The following is a 15915-nucleotide window of genomic DNA, read 5'->3' on the forward strand; positions in this document are numbered from 1 at the left end:
TTTTTGAAAAATAAATAATCAGAGATATTCTATTTTGTTGTACTGTTTCTACAGAGATGCTGGATTTTACATTGCGGTGAAAAATGAGCCCACAGTGAGGAAAAATGTGTTAATAAAGGCTGTTGAAATTATGGTAAAAATAGATAATATATTGTATATTGGAATCTAAAAAAATGTCATAAAAGCTGTGGTATTTCAACCACATTCTGACTTGTTTAAGACAATTGCAAATGAATAGAACCACCATTTTCCTGAGTAATACTCCAACAGTTATCTATTTTCGTACCATCCCACACCAGCGCAGCACCGGAGCCTATGAACGCTTCATGTTCTGGGCTACAGGGTCTTAATGTGGGCAGAAGTAAGAGAGCAAACACAATACTATCCTCTGGTTAGAGCTACTGCAAGTTCCCACATCTACACTGAACCATCCACAGATCAGGCCTTCAGCACAGTAAAGCACAGCACGGAACATTTGTGGACTCGACTAGCAGTGGTATTTCCTTCTCCCTCAGCTCTGCTAGCGCCAAAGTCAACCTGAGAGCAGCTTTAGCTGAAAGCTTCACGGCAGACAGAACTCTGTGGATTTGTTAGCGAGCTGAAGATCCATATTCACAACATCCAGTAAACATGTCTAATTGGCCTATTTCTCTCTGCAGCCGAGCGTATTTCTGGAGTCCGTGTTCGCGAATGTGCGCTAATCCTCTCTGCATACATGCCTGCACGGGCGTACGAGAGTGTTTATTTGTGAAGACCACCATGAATAAGCAGCCAGTTAGTCTGGGAACATGCAAGAAACAAGTTAGACGTTGCAATGTATGCTTAATAAACTGCGCGTCCAAAAAAAATGTCACACACTCTAATATTTTGTTGGACTCCCTTGAGCATTAAGTATGGCTCACATTCACAGGGGTATTGTTTCGATAAGCTTCTGCAATGTCACAGCATTTATTTCTGTCTAGAGATTCATTTTCTACCAAGATCTCGTACTGATGATGAGAGAATTGGATCACTGCGCAAAGTCTTCTCCAGAACATCCCAAAGATTTTAGGTGGAGCTGAGGTCTGGACTCTGTGGAGGTCAATCCATGTGTGAAAATGACGTCTCATGCTCCCTGATCCACTCATTCTCAATGTGAGCCCCATGAATCCTGGCATTGTCATCTTGGAACAAGATAAACTCCATTGATGTAAAGACCTGGTCATTCAGTATCTTCAGGTAGTCAGCTGACCTCATTCTTTGGGGACATAATGTTGCTGAACCTGACCAACCCCAGATCATAACACTGCCTTCTATCAGGTTTTAAAAATACGTTGGACAGTCTCCTTTGTTGTTTTCTTTGCTTGATGCAGGCCAATATTTTGACCCTTCTGAGACAGATTACTTCCATGACCACAGGATATGTCTTCCAACATGGTTATTTCAGAAATGAGAAGCTCCTCACTGCATCAGCTAGGGCTAAATAAGTTGTTGCAGCTGAAACATATTCATCACTGCAGTAATTATCCAATCAAAGGCTTTTGCGCATTTGCTTAGTTAAATCCAGGTGGCGACTTCTTTTCTTTGGACAGGCTTTGTATATCACAAAGCTCGTGAAGTAGCTTTGAAATACCTTTTTTGAGATTGACCCTGTACTGTCAGCCTTTTAGTTTAACATCAATCTGCAGAATTCACTCTGATGTCACATACATGATGAAAAAAATGTTTATATCTGTGTGCAGATTCTTTTTTTTCTGCATCAATTTGCTTTAGACACCGATTCACAAACCTGCTTCCCAAGTTGCAAAGAAAGTTTTGAAGATCTACTTGGAACAAACAACAAAACGAGCTGCATGAATTTATTTAAAGCTATATGGAATTCATTGTCTCGTGCAGTGACACTGTGTTTTCGTGCATGAGTGTGTGTGTTTTTGTTGTTTTGTTTTTTTTACCCGGCAGCGCCTGACACTCCTGTTGCTGCGCCTCCCACTGACAGTTGGCGTTCAGGGAGCAGCTCCGGCAGTTGGCCAGTCGGAAACACTCCTGCTCCTCCCTGCGTTTACACCTAGACGAGTCTCTCACCGACTGCAACAAACAGGAAACAGCATCGGTTAAAGTTTATTATCTCTTCAGTAGCGGATACAATAAACCAAGAGGAATCGATACGATGTGCAACAGAAGCTGAATAAAGTGTGATGGGCGTGGTGGATCGAACAGAACATGCAGAGTAAAACAAGGAATCAATATGTAAGACACTGAGATGGAGCTTTCATTGGGGTGTTTGTTCTTAGAGTAGTGTGCATCTGACTTACAGCAAGACACGTCTGACTATAAAATTTAAACCATCAGAGGATACGAGACATTTATGCTGTTTATTTGATTAAAAAGTTCCCCAACAAACTGATTCATCCGTGTTCCAGAAATATGTCAATCACTGCCCTGCATTGGTCAAAGAAAACACAGAAAATTCTTTATAAAACCTTTAAAATCTTTGTGTTTTTTTGTAAGGCTAATTCATAATCTTGAAATTTTTTGCCTCTTACCTAATTTGTACTGCTTGGTTGTTAGCTAGCAGAATATTACAAAACAACTGGAGTCAAAAAAAAAAAAAATTGTAAAGTTAGGCCAAGGGTAAAGGTATGAGTGCCAAGTTTTGTGGTGATATGTAGATTTTATCGAAAGCATTTCTCTGCATTTAGTATAATTGAAAATTTCACTATTTTTTTTTTCTAGAAATGTTTGCACGTCCTACCGTTTAAAAGTTTGGGGGCACCTAGAAATGCCCTTTATATTTGAAAGAAAAGTAGTTTTTTTCCAATGAAGATTACATTAATCAGAAATACAGTCTAGACATTGTTAATGTGGTAAATGACTATTCTAGCTGTAAAAGGCAGATTTTTAATGGAATATCTCCATAGGGGTACAGAGGAACATTTCCAGCAACCATCACTCCTGTGTTCTAATGCTACATTGTGTTAGCTAATGGTGTTGAAAGGCTAATTGAAGATTAGAAAACTCTTGTGCAGTTATGTTAGCACATGAATAAAAGTATGAGTTTTCATGGAAAACATGAAATTGTCTGGGGGACCGCACATTTTTGAATGGTGGTGTACATTCAGTGTTTTCTGCAGAAAAAAATTACGACAAATGGACATGTGCTGTCTGTTAAGTTTTAAGAGTTTGATTATTTTCATAAACCCTCTGAACCTGAATGTTACCTAATTATTAAAGTCTCTGAAATTATATCATCTATACGAGCCAGAAAGTGTAAAAACCAAAGAAAACCGTCCGATTTCTCCACGTAATGATGTGTGACATAGTGTGACAAAATTAACCAAATCTATCCATTAAATTGTAATATTTCATTAAAATTGCTTCATACTACCTGTGTCATTTAAAAATTCTCTAAATATAAACAGTTTTTACGAAACATATTCTGACATTTCAACAAAATGGAGAAGCTTTGGCAAAAAAATGCAGACTTTACAGCTTTAATTACACAGAGCAGCTGGAGAAAATTATGGGGAAAAAAAATTAAAGTCTAAATAGTAAAAAATCTTTAGTATGTAGAGCAACATTTTTTCTAGTATTAGTAAAACCTGTAAAATGTTGCATGTTGATTTTTTTTTTTAAAGTTTTGAAAAATATATATACAAAAGAAATTCAACATTTTCTTTTTTCATTTGTCCATTTTGTTGCACTATAATCATGTTATATACTGCACAGGAAACATTTTGGAGTTCTCTCTATTTCTACACCCAGAAATTGTTGGGGTTCCCTTTAAAACTCCAATCACTAATCAAAAGTTCATCACTGAAACTTCTCATTAGTGATGGTGATCTTCTTAACGATGTGACAGTCTATTAACAGCGTGGGCATCTTTTTCAATCACTATTCTTTAATCAAAATCAAGCAAAAGTTGTTGAAGACGCATGAAATAAATGTAAATTTGTACTTCGGTTCACCCCAATTTCCATAGAACCCGAGGCGCTGCTCTGACATCTGACCTGAACCCAACCTGCAGCCCTAAGAAGAAGGGTGAAATAATAATACACACATGTCCTCTCCTTCTGGCTCCGTGTTTCCACAAGCTCAGCTGATGCTCAGACAACATGGATGGAGGTGGAGACAGAGACAGAGCGCCGCCATGCTGCTGGGCCAGTTCCAGAGTCAGCTAATGGACAAACAAACACAGAGTCAGAAACAAGGCAAGACAAACACATAGAGTCAGAAACAAGACTAGACAAACACATAGAGTCAGATACACAACCAGACAAACACAGTCAGATACACAACCAGACAAACACAGTCAGATACACAACCAGACAAACACAGTCAGAAACAAGGCAAGACAAACACACAGTCAGATACAAGACCAGACAAACACATAGTCAGATACACAAACACAAATGTCATGTGCTCTGTTGTGACCTATTGTCCTTTGTTTCATTTTTATGTTTTCTTTTCTGCTTTTTTTTAAAAAATCTGCCTAAGGACTGCAGGTGTAAGTTAGCATTGTTTCTGTAGTCTGGCATATTTACATCTATTGCTCTCTAAATACACCGTCCCTATCAAATAAAGAAATAAAATGAGTCGGATACAAGACCAGACAAACACACAGAGTCAGATACAAGGCAAGACGAAAGCAACATGTAAGCACACACACAAAGAAAGACAGTGTTACAGACAGACAGAATTAAGAACAGATAAGACAAATAAAAATGAGCCAAAGCACTGAAGAAGTACAAGATTAATATAAAACAGGTTTGAAAAATTAGTCACACCAAATATTAGAATCTGAAATCATTTCTTGGATTTTTTTTATCCTTTGAAGTTTCATGTCTGACGTTCTTGAAAAGATAAAAGACAATAACAACAACAACAGCAGCTGAGACATTAAGTGTTTTAAGACTTTCCATCAGCAAGCAAACGTCTGCTACGGATTTTGCTCCTGATCGGCTAACACTTTTTAAAACATTTTCTCTAGATAATGCATTGTAGATTATCTGTAGTAGCTGGTCACATTAACTATTTAATAGTGAAGCAACCAAAGATCATCATGGGGGCTTTAGCTAGTAAATGAACACTATGATAACATCTTCTGTGATTCTTAATGACCTCCAGCCAGCGCCTTTTGTTTAATTAAGTCGCAATCAACCAGAATAGTGATGCTATAGCCAAATGACATAAATTACAGGCATGTTTGTGGTCTGAATCACTTGTCTTAATATTGAGTATCCAGTGACATAATTTTTCCAGGTAATACTAATTTCAAGTATTGTTCATTACATGTAGTACCTGGTTGCCCCCTACTGTTTAATACTTCGGCAACCAAAGGAGGCAAATAATTCCATGTTGGCAAGCAGGAAGCATTATAGCAAAGGAGCGCCATGACAGAGTCTTCTGTGATGCTTAATGACCTCCAGTCAGCACGTATTAGTTTAATCAAGTCACCATCAACCAGAATAGTGATGCTATAGCCAAATGACATACATTACAGGCATGTTTGTGGCAATATCAACAAAAGATAAATGTCAGGCTACATACATTTAATTTGGTTTGCTATGAAGGTAGTAAGAGAGGAAATGCGAGTGGTTGAACAGAAAGAGGTGGAAATGGAGATCCGGTTTCCAAAGGTCAAAGATTCAAGCTCCCTAGATGCTGACTGGAAAGCTCTCATGACTTTTTTGCTTGTGAAATCATAAGGACAAACTTTACACTTTCATCGTACTACAAGCTTGGTTCTAAGAAGACCAAAATCATCCATATGTTCTTCATTCCATAGGCAAAGTTGACAGTTGTTCTTGTTTTCCCATTGGAAACTCAATTATTGGGAAATTAACTAGTAAAGGGACACCATGACAAAGTGATCTCTGTTGCTTAATGACCCCCGCCCAGTGCATATGTGCTCAGCCAAATCTAGTGTTATGCTACAAGCATGTCTGTGGCCCAAATCATGCATCTGTTTCTTCACATAGCAATATCAACAAAAGATCAACATCTAACATGCCCAAGCTGTGTTATAAATCTATTAATTATTGGCTGATAATGTTGATTTAATTGGGAAATCATTGCTATGTAAAGAAAGTATCAGGCAGGTGTATACCAATACTGATCACTTTTTAATGGCTTCTGGCTGGTCTGTATGGTTCTAATATTTCAGAATGGTTTAATGTCAGCCATCCTTTTTTTGGCTGTTTTAGTATTTTATTATTTTTGTTTCATCCTGTCTTGATGTTTTTACATATTTTTTGTTGCCTATCTGATGACATGTACAGTACTTTGGAAAGTTCAGGTTGTTTTTAAACCTGCCATATATAAAAACATTTGTAAAGAAATGGGATTAGATGGAAATGGAGATCCAGTGGTGCTGCTGAAAGTAGAAGATTGCGGCTCCCCAGACGATGATGGAAAGATCTTATGGCCTTTCTTCTTGTAACACCATAAGGTCAAACTTTACATTTTGTCCTACTACTCTCTTGGTTTAGATGACCAAACTCATCCAATATGCTCTTCATTCCATCTAACATGTGTGTTGCAGTTGTTTATGTTTTGCCATTGAAGACTCACCACGGTGCAGTTGCTGGAAGCGGAGATACACTTCCTGTCTTCACACCACTGACATCCTCTGGTGTTGGCTGTGCAGCTCGCACAGTCTGAGAACCGGAAACACTGTTCGTCTGTACTGTCTGGAGAAGGAGGAGAAACAATGGAGGATTTCTGTTAATGCTTTCATTACTTCACTATGAGCATAAATCCTTTGGTTCTGCAGATCAGTTGCCAATAGTTATAATTGGCTAAAAACTGTAACAAATAAGTCACTTGTTAGGAATTTGATTCCACAGTTACTAAAGATGTAAACCAGTTAGCTTGCATCAGTCTGAGCAGCACTGGAATGTGTTTTTCAGGATATCTGGGATACGTCAGATTCATGTGGTGACCATGTGTAACTGAGTAATGCTTCAGGGAGGGAAAACTAACATCAGATTACCATGTTTTGATGTGATAATCAGGTATTTAGAGGAAAGCTATGTGTGTTTATTTCACTATTTCAATACACTGTGTTGTTTCATGTAGAATAAACATACATGAAGATTGGAACACTGATCTGGAACATGCTATTCTATCATGACATCCATCAATGCTTCAGGAAGATAATTATAGAACCCTTATGAAAGCTCTTTAAGTGCAGCCTGAGCAGTAATTTACCTGTTATTTTCATACAATTTTGAATATATTTTCTTCTTCAATTTATGTACACAGAAAGTAAAAATCAACCAGCATGTTCTTGCATTACTAACAGCTTTGCTTGGGTAAGCTGGTGTTACATTACCCACGTGGCGATGCATTTTTCTGCAGATAAGAAGTTTGACTTTTTTGCTCGCTGTATTTATTACTACATGGAAATAAACACAAATCAGTGGATGCCTAAAACTGCAGAAGAACATTTAAAATATATGTGCCACAACACCAACAGTATTTAATTCAGTCAATCCACTTGTGCTCTATTAAAAACTGACAGTAAAAGCCATTTTTGTAATTACTTTTTCCACTGAAACCTGCAGTGAACCGCCTGAAGCAGAATACCTGGAAGAGCTACTGCATCTACATCTGGTTCCGACTGATCCTAATTACTTTAAAATGAGGTAATAGTTGCGGCGTTGACCTTCTGTTCCTATAATTACGGTATGCAAACAAACTTCAGAACTCAGAGCCTTCAGAATAATTATTATTCTCATGAAAAAATAGGCCTTCTGGGAGTAACACTTATGTGTGATTGTGCTGTACATTTTGTAGGGAAAATATGTTGACAAGGCGATGAAAATATTAGACTGGGAAAAGAAGCAGGGTCTCAGTGTAGCATACCAGGTTGTGCAGGGCAGAAAGGAGCGGGGAAGGTGTGGTCCAGTGGTTTGGGCTCCCAGGGGACGCAGCTACTTTTGACCCAGTGGCAGCGAAGTCCAGGCCCAGCGGCGGCACACAAAGCTGGGCTGGAGAAGGCCGGGCAGGACGGAGGGGTGTAGGAGAGCACGTCGTTCAGAAGGAGACCAGAAAAACCTCCAAAGATGTACATGGAGCTGAAAAAGAGGATTTAAGAGGCTCATAAGTGCGACAGAAACCTGCACATACAGCCGTGGACGGACAGCAAAAGTTACAGCAAGATATGACTCGTCTTGGAGAGACAAGAAACGCCTGCTGAGATGAAGACAGCTGAGGGACTGTTGAGAAAGAACCTTTAAAAATAAAACCTTAACTTTGAAAAAAGAAAAAAAAGCTTGGAAAAAGTGGTTTGAAGCTGGTCTTTTGAAGTTCAAAGCTGACATTTTTTGCGCTCAAAGCTGACTTTTTGGCAGGTAAATGGTGTTAAAGGGTCAGAACATCATTTCTGAGTTCAGTAATAAGTCACTCCACATTGTGATGGAACTCCTGCAGCATTCATTTTAAGTTTTGCTGAGCGGCTGACATTTACATTTTCACAAAAAAACTCTGCCAATAAAATGTCCTAAAAAAAACTGTTGTCAGAATACATTATGGAAGCTACAAGACAGCTGGGTTTTCTGTTGTTTTTTGTTGTTATAAGCAGTTATATGAATGGTTCGCTAAGTGGGAATGCAGCCATTCAAGAAACCATAGCCCAAGACCAATTTCTGTGCATAAGACAGACACACAGGAGAAAAAACAGCTGCAGAGGTGTAAATATAGGTCTCGAGGTAACTAAGAGAAATGCTTGTGGATATATATACACTGTACCTATATGAAGAAAGTGCAAAGAAAGTTACTGGGAGCATGATGCAGGAGAAACATCCACATATAGTCAAGTGGTGAAGTGGGAGAACTTTCTAAAGCTTCAGAGGAGCCAGCAGAGGGAGAAGTGACAAGACGAAGTGTAAGCTGAAACTAAATATAGCACCGAGATAAAGAGATCAATCCGCAAACAATCTGCACAACAAAAATCATAACCTGAGAAGAGGGGAGACGGAGAAGAAAGGCAACGGAGACGCTCCAGACTTAGAGGACACTGCAGGAAGACATGAAGGAAATGTAAAAATGTACCACGGAATAATGCATTGTGAAGCGATGCATTTTATTTGCATAAATGTAATTGAGCAGGATGGTAGTTTATTTTACCCACATTTGAGTACCAGTGTTGCTGCATAAGTGGGAAAATCTCAGATTCAGGTCTACAGCTCTGCTCAGATATTCTATTCTATGCTTCCAAGGAGTCTGGCGGTGATGAAGTGTATCGAACTAGTATGGAAAAGAGAAGCTCACCCGTTGCTGACCACAGCAGAGTGTCCGAAGCGGTTGACATCTCGGTGCAGTCCGGGTCTGGGGAGGACACTCCACTCATCGCAGGCTGAAGACATACAGAAATGCATTTAGAAATACACTGTTTTTGTGCTGCATGTTCTTGCTTGCAATGAAAAACAGCTCAAAACGACCAAGACAATAAAAAATGAGAAACGTGTGCAGGTTCTCCAACCACAAAATACTTTTAAGCATCTATTTATTCACGAAATGGCAAAAAACTTCAAGGTTTCCCAGTGCATTTAAATACAGACATGAAGCCACAACTGGTATTTCTTACACTGATGCACCAAATCTGGGAATATATTTGAAAGTATCACTGTATGCTGCAACAGTAAGATATTTTTTGTGGAAATGAGGCTAAAAAATTGATCAGTACTTCGATATAATGTAAAAAGTTTATTGTTGTAAGATGTTTTTTTTCTGCTTTTATATCACAATAAACAAGAAACAACAAGAAGAAAGGTCCTAGGTATAATGTGATTAGTTTGTATGAGAAAATAATGCAAATATATCTTTTTATAACACACACTGCCCGGCCAAAAAAAAAAGTCGCACACACTAATATTTCATTGGACTGCCTTGAGCTTTGAGTACAGCACTCATTCACTGTGGCATTGTTTCGATAAGCTTCTGCAAAGTCATAGCATTAATTTGTGTCCAAAGATGCATTAATTTTTCACCAAGATCTTATACTGATGATAAGAGTGTTGGATTGCTGCGCAAAGTCTTCTCCAGAACATCCCAAAGAGTCTCAGTGGGGCTGAGGTCTGGACTCTGTGGAGGACAATCCATGTGTGAAAATGACATCTCATGCTCCCTGATGCACTCATTCACAATGTGAACCCAAGAATCCTGGCATCATCATCTTGGAACATGCCCATGCTATCAGGGAAGAAAAACTCCATTGATGGAAAGACCTGGTCATTCAGTATATTCAGGTAGTCAGCTGACCTCATTCTTTGGGAACATAATGTTGCTGAACCTGACCAACCCCAGATCATAACTCTAACCCCCACAGGCTGGTAGACACTAGCCATGATGAGTGCATCACTTCATCTGCCTCTCTTCTTACCCTGATGTGCCCATCACTCTGGAACAGGGTAAATCTGGACTCATCAGACCACATGATCGACCACATTTGTTCCTTGAAGATGATGGTTCCCCACTATTCTTCAGGTTTTAATAGTGCATTGAACGGTTCTTAACCTGATTTTAGTAGTTTCAGAAATCTCCTCAGTTGCTTTCTTTGCTTTATTCAGACCAACGATGTGATCCTTCTGAAACAGATTAACATCCTTTCTACGACCACAGGATATGTCTTCAGATATGGTTATTCAAGAAAAGAGAAGCTCCTCACTGCATCAGCTAGGGTTAAATAAGTTGTTGCAGCTGAAACATATTCATCACTACAGTAATTATCCAATGGAAAGCTCTTACCTATTTGATTAGTTAAATTCAGGTGGTGACCTGTGTTTTTGGGTCAGGCAGTGTACTTTTCATCTCAAAATGTGAAGCTTATGTGTTTTCTTTGCTTCTTTTTCTTACACATTTCTGTACCGTATTTTCGCGACCATAAGGCGCACCATATTAAAAGGCGCAGTCTCAGTTACGGGTGCTATTTCTGTATTTAACACATACACGCACTGGATTATAGAGCGCGGACATGGTAAAACATACCGGTACGCTAGCTTAAAACGTGCACGCTAGCGTGTTTTAAAAAAGGCAGCGGAAGCAAAACTGAGTTCAGTTGTACTTTATTGAAGTATTTAGCAATGTTTTCACGTTGTTTTTTGATCAATCCTCATTCACAAATCCATCAAAGTCCTCATCTTCTGTATCCGAAATGAACAGCTGGGCTAGTTCTCCATCGAACACGCCAGGTTCCCGCTCGTCATTGTCAGAGTCAGTCTCGTTGCCGTGCGGCTCCTCATAAATGATGCCGGCTTTTGCAAAAGCTCGAACAACAGTGCAAGCAGACACGTTAGCCCAAGCATCCGCAATCCATTCACAAATTGTGGCGTAACTCGCCCGGCGCTGCCTCCCAGTCTTAGTAAAACTGTGTTCGCCATCTGTCATCCATCGCTCCCACGCCGTTCGCAACTTCACTTTGAACGCCCTGTTTACACCGATGTCCAGCGGTTGGAGTTCCTTCATCAAGCCTCCCGGAATGATAGCAAGCTCCGAGTTCATTTGCTGCACTTGATTTTTCACAGCGGCTTGTGAGATGGGCGTGCATGGAGTCACAGATCAACAAAGACGGTGACGCGTGTCGGCAGGAAATGCTCTCAGTCAGTCAAGCGGAGCGCTCATCAAAGTCACACAACAACATTTACACATTTTGGAACTCGGTGCACACATAAGGAGCACCACATTATAAGGTGCTCCGTCCATTTTGGAGACAATTTCAGACTTTTAAGTGCGCCTTACGGTCGTGAAAATACGGTACTTAAATATTGATATCAGGCTGTATTGATCAAGCGAAACACTACCGGTCTCATTCATGCCAATATTTTCCAATAAAATATTTAATAAAAAGAGCTCAATAATTTATAGAACTTTGCAGAACTTACTCAGATCATGTAAATGAGCCATATTTCTCAATTTACCTGTTCTTTGTACACCGTTTCCTAGTGTTATGTTTGTAACATGAAACGATACATGCTTTAAAAGAGATGAATAGTACATTAATAACTTACATTTTGTTAATTTGGAAAACATCTAGTTATATCTTGAAAGCATTTCATGACAATAAAATTTTCGCATTCTGCTTTTTAGCAAATCACTTTCATACTCTCCTAAAAGCAGCCACAAGCTAAAAATACATGACATAATATAGTGTTTGATATTGTATTATTCATTGTTATGTCATATTTTAGCATGCAATTTTAAGTAGCTGTAGGGATGAGGAATACCAAAGGTATTTGAAGTGAGAGGAATGAGTGGTATTGGATGACCCCCAGTTCAAACCCTTCCCCCAACTTCATAAGAGCTCATTATCGTAACCTTTCCACATCAAATTACGGTGATACGGAGAAGATAGGGAAGATAATCTGGGAGATGACTTCATAAACCACTTCATACCTCTAAATATCACCATAAAACACCTCCCTACTCTTCCTCTCTCTAGTTATCGCCAGGGCTATCAGCTCTGTGTATTTTACTCTTTGGATTTTACAACTCTTTGACGTTTTAATGACCCATACGTACTCCCATTAGATTAGTATGGAAATGACTCTGTGTCTGTGTGTGCTTTGGTGAGACAAAGAGTGCTGTGCTACTGTAAACGTGTCATTTAGCTATATAAGCTTTCCCTCCTGAACATAAACGCAGAGCCGGTGGAGTCGGGGACACCAGGTTGCTAATGACCTCGTTAAGCGGTGCGCTAATTGGCGGCGCTTGTTTAAGAGCGACGGAGGCGGCAGAGGACACAGTGATGGGATTGGAGGAGGAGGGTCATTCTAATCAGCACCAAGAGCAATGGGTTCATCACCAGCAGGGGTTAAAGGTCGGACGTATTAACGCAGCAGATTTAGTGACATTGATACAATCAAGCAGAACTGAGGGCTGGTAATACGGCAGCTGGCGGAAACGGCAAAAAAAATGTGAATAGTCCTTCAGTGTGACTCAATTCAATTCAGGAAACTAAATTCTCTCTTATATTGGACTGCAACAACAGAAATGTGGGTACATTGTCCTAAATGCCATACCTGTACATATATAAAGTCATCAAGACATATCTGCATTTATCCATATGAAAAATCTCAAAAGTCATGCACTACCGTTCAAAAGTTTGGGGTCACCCAGACAATTTCATGTTTTCCATGAAAACTCACACTTTTATCCATGTGCTAACATAATTGCACAAGGGTTTTCTAATCATCAATGAGCCTTTCAACACCATTAGCTAACACAATGTAGCATTAGAAGACAGGAGTGATGGTTGCTGGAAATGTTCCTCTGTACCCCTAAGGAGATATTCCATTAAAAATCAGCCGTTTTCAGTTAGAATAGTTATTTACCACATTAACGATGTCTAGCCTGGATTCCTGATTCATTTAATGTTATCTTAATTGAAAAAAAAACTACTTTTCTTTCAAAGACAAGGACATTTCAAAGTGACCCCAAACTTTTGAACGGTACTATACATTATTTAAAGTTGCTCTACATTAGTTAAAGTTGCTCTATATTAGTTAAAGTTAATCTATATCAGTTAAGGTTGCTGTAAAATGAGTTAAAGTTGGTCTATATTCGTAAAGTTGCTTACAAATGAGTTGAAGTTGCTCTACATTAGTTAAAGCTGCTCTATATTAGTTAAAGTTAATCTATATCAGTTAAGGTTGCTGTAAAATGAGTTAAAGTTGGTCTATATACGTTAAAGTTGCTCTAAATGAGTTAAAATTGACATACACTACCATTCAAAAGTTTGGGGTCACCCAGATCCAGATCAATGAAGATAATGTTATCTTCACTGGAAAAAAAGTGCTTTTCTTTCAAAAATAAGGACATTTTTAAGTGCCCCCAAACTTCTGACCGGTAGTGTATATGTACCGATAAATATCATGTCTGTATTCATCTATATATAAATTAACCATGTCATATCTGTATTTTTGCATACGTACATTTATTATGTCCTATATGTACATATCCACATGGAAATCCATCATGTCTTGTACGCTGCCTTTATACCTTTAATATAGCTTTATTTTTGGCATTATTATACTTCATGTAATTATTTTCCTGCTTATTAAACATCTCATCTGTATCTAGCTGCTGTAACATGTCAATTTCCTTGGTAATGGATCAATAAATTCGATCTTTTCTTCCGTCTTGGCAAACAGCTAGCATTACAGGGATTTAGCTAGAAAAGGGTCACCATGACAAAGGTCCCCCATGATGCTTAATGACCTTGAAACAGCACAAATTATTTCAAAAATTAATCAAATACTGATCAATCATGCTGATTTATTTATAAAATAAATGCAATTTACAATGACTGTGTGACAGCAGACATAAAGAAAGTATCTTATCTTGTCTTATCCTCCACTTTGGCAAATGGAGAGGATTAAGGGGATTTAGTGAATAAAGGGCTACCATGAAAAAAAATCTACCGATGCTTAATGATCTCCAATCAGCAGTTTAACGGTTAAATCAAGTCAGAATCAACTAGAATTGCGTCGCCAACTCCCAGTGGCATATGTTACAGGCATGTTTGTGGCCTGAATCATGTATCCATCTCTTAGAACAGCAAAATCAACACAGGACTAGTGTGTCCACGTTGCATTATGTTCTGGAATACAATCAATTACTGATTGATAATGTTGATTTTTTTTTTTTTTTTTTTTTTTTTTTTTAAAGAAAATAAATGCAATTTACCCTGACTGTGTGACAACAGATGTAAAGAAGGCATAGGGCTTATCGGTGAGGGATCAATAAAGTTATATCTTATTATATCTTAACTTGCGAATAATGGTGTAAATGTAATTAGACCGATGAACGATATCGATAGGCTTTAAAAGCTGAGCGCTACAATAATAACACATCCAGAAGTTGGTGAAGAAGTCAACTAAGAGGGTGAATCTATAGCTTGTTAAACAGTCGCTCTTGACATTAGATATTTTCAGGCTGGTCTGGGGATTTGAATCTGCGATGTCTCCGTAGAATCTATTTCTAAATCTTGCGCGGACACAGATGTTTCTTGAGCTAAACTTTAATAAAAAATCTGTGTCAAATTGGCACCTCTGCTCAGGTAATCATCACCCAGGGGCTCCAGGTGTGCACAGCTATGTGTCATGTAAAATCCATCTGAAGCCTGTGACACATATGGTGCTAAAAGCTTAAGTATGTTTCACTTCTGGCACTGAAATAAGCTACAGGGTCTACAAGGAATTAAACGACAGGAGTTCTTTTTCCTGACAAAGTTATTTTAACTGGGGAACAAAAGAAGCAGACTTTGAGACACTTTATATTTATGGTTTAAAAAGTAATGCATTGTTATTAAATTGTTACCTGAACTTTCATATTAGGATACATTATGGTTAATCATTGTAGTAAACACTGAGCAGTAAATTTAATTCAAAACATAAATGAGAATGCAGTTGAATTGTGTAGGAACCTAATTTTTGGATTGCATTCAGACTAAAGAAAAGAAAAATTCTAACATTTCTTTTAGATCTTTTTGTAGTTTGGGCCAAAGGGCACTCATTGAAATACTTTGAAATTCAAAATTTCAACCCTAGAGTCTTAATGGAGGACAAACGACTTTTTTACTTTTGTGACATTTTTCAAAATTTAAAATTTTCATGTTGAAATTCAATATCAGTGAAGTTACCATATATGATTTCTTGCCTGTTAATGGTAAAAAAACAAAAACATTCCAAGAAATGTATATATCATCACTTAGCACAACTACCCAACCATAAAATGTGTGATTTTCGTCAACTAACCATTGTTAGTTTTGACATTTCGACTGCAAATATGGAAGAGGACCGAGCCGCAAGTCCATCTTTTTCCAACTTTCGAAAAAAGAGAAAGTTTGATACGTTCCAGGTCTCTTCTGATTGGTCAAATGCGACGATGTAGTGTGCTGTAACGTAGAGTGATCTTCGTGGATTGGTTGGGTGAAAC

General features: G+C 38.4%; 1 protein-coding gene across 2 annotated transcripts in view; it reads right to left on the reverse strand.

Annotated features, from left to right (window-relative positions):
- atrnl1a (attractin-like 1a) overlaps positions 1-15915 on the reverse strand; it is a 395368-nt gene that overhangs the window by 286255 nt on the left and 93198 nt on the right. The window contains exons 11-15 of one of the 2 annotated variants that reach the window (XM_055018322.1): positions 9253-9337; positions 7846-8057; positions 6550-6668; positions 4037-4153; positions 1932-2064 (exon numbers count right to left, since the gene is read on the reverse strand). In XM_055018322.1, the coding sequence (XP_054874297.1) occupies positions 1932-2064; positions 4037-4153; positions 6550-6668; positions 7846-8057; positions 9253-9337 (666 nt within the window). The remainder of the gene's footprint in view (positions 1-1931; positions 2065-4036; positions 4154-6549; positions 6669-7845; positions 8058-9252; positions 9338-15915) is intronic. The other variant, XM_055018323.1, reaches the window with a different exon arrangement.

This window comes from Amphiprion ocellaris, chromosome 16 (assembly GCF_022539595.1).
Source record: "Amphiprion ocellaris isolate individual 3 ecotype Okinawa chromosome 16, ASM2253959v1, whole genome shotgun sequence".
Taxonomy (NCBI): Eukaryota; Metazoa; Chordata; class Actinopteri; family Pomacentridae; genus Amphiprion; species Amphiprion ocellaris.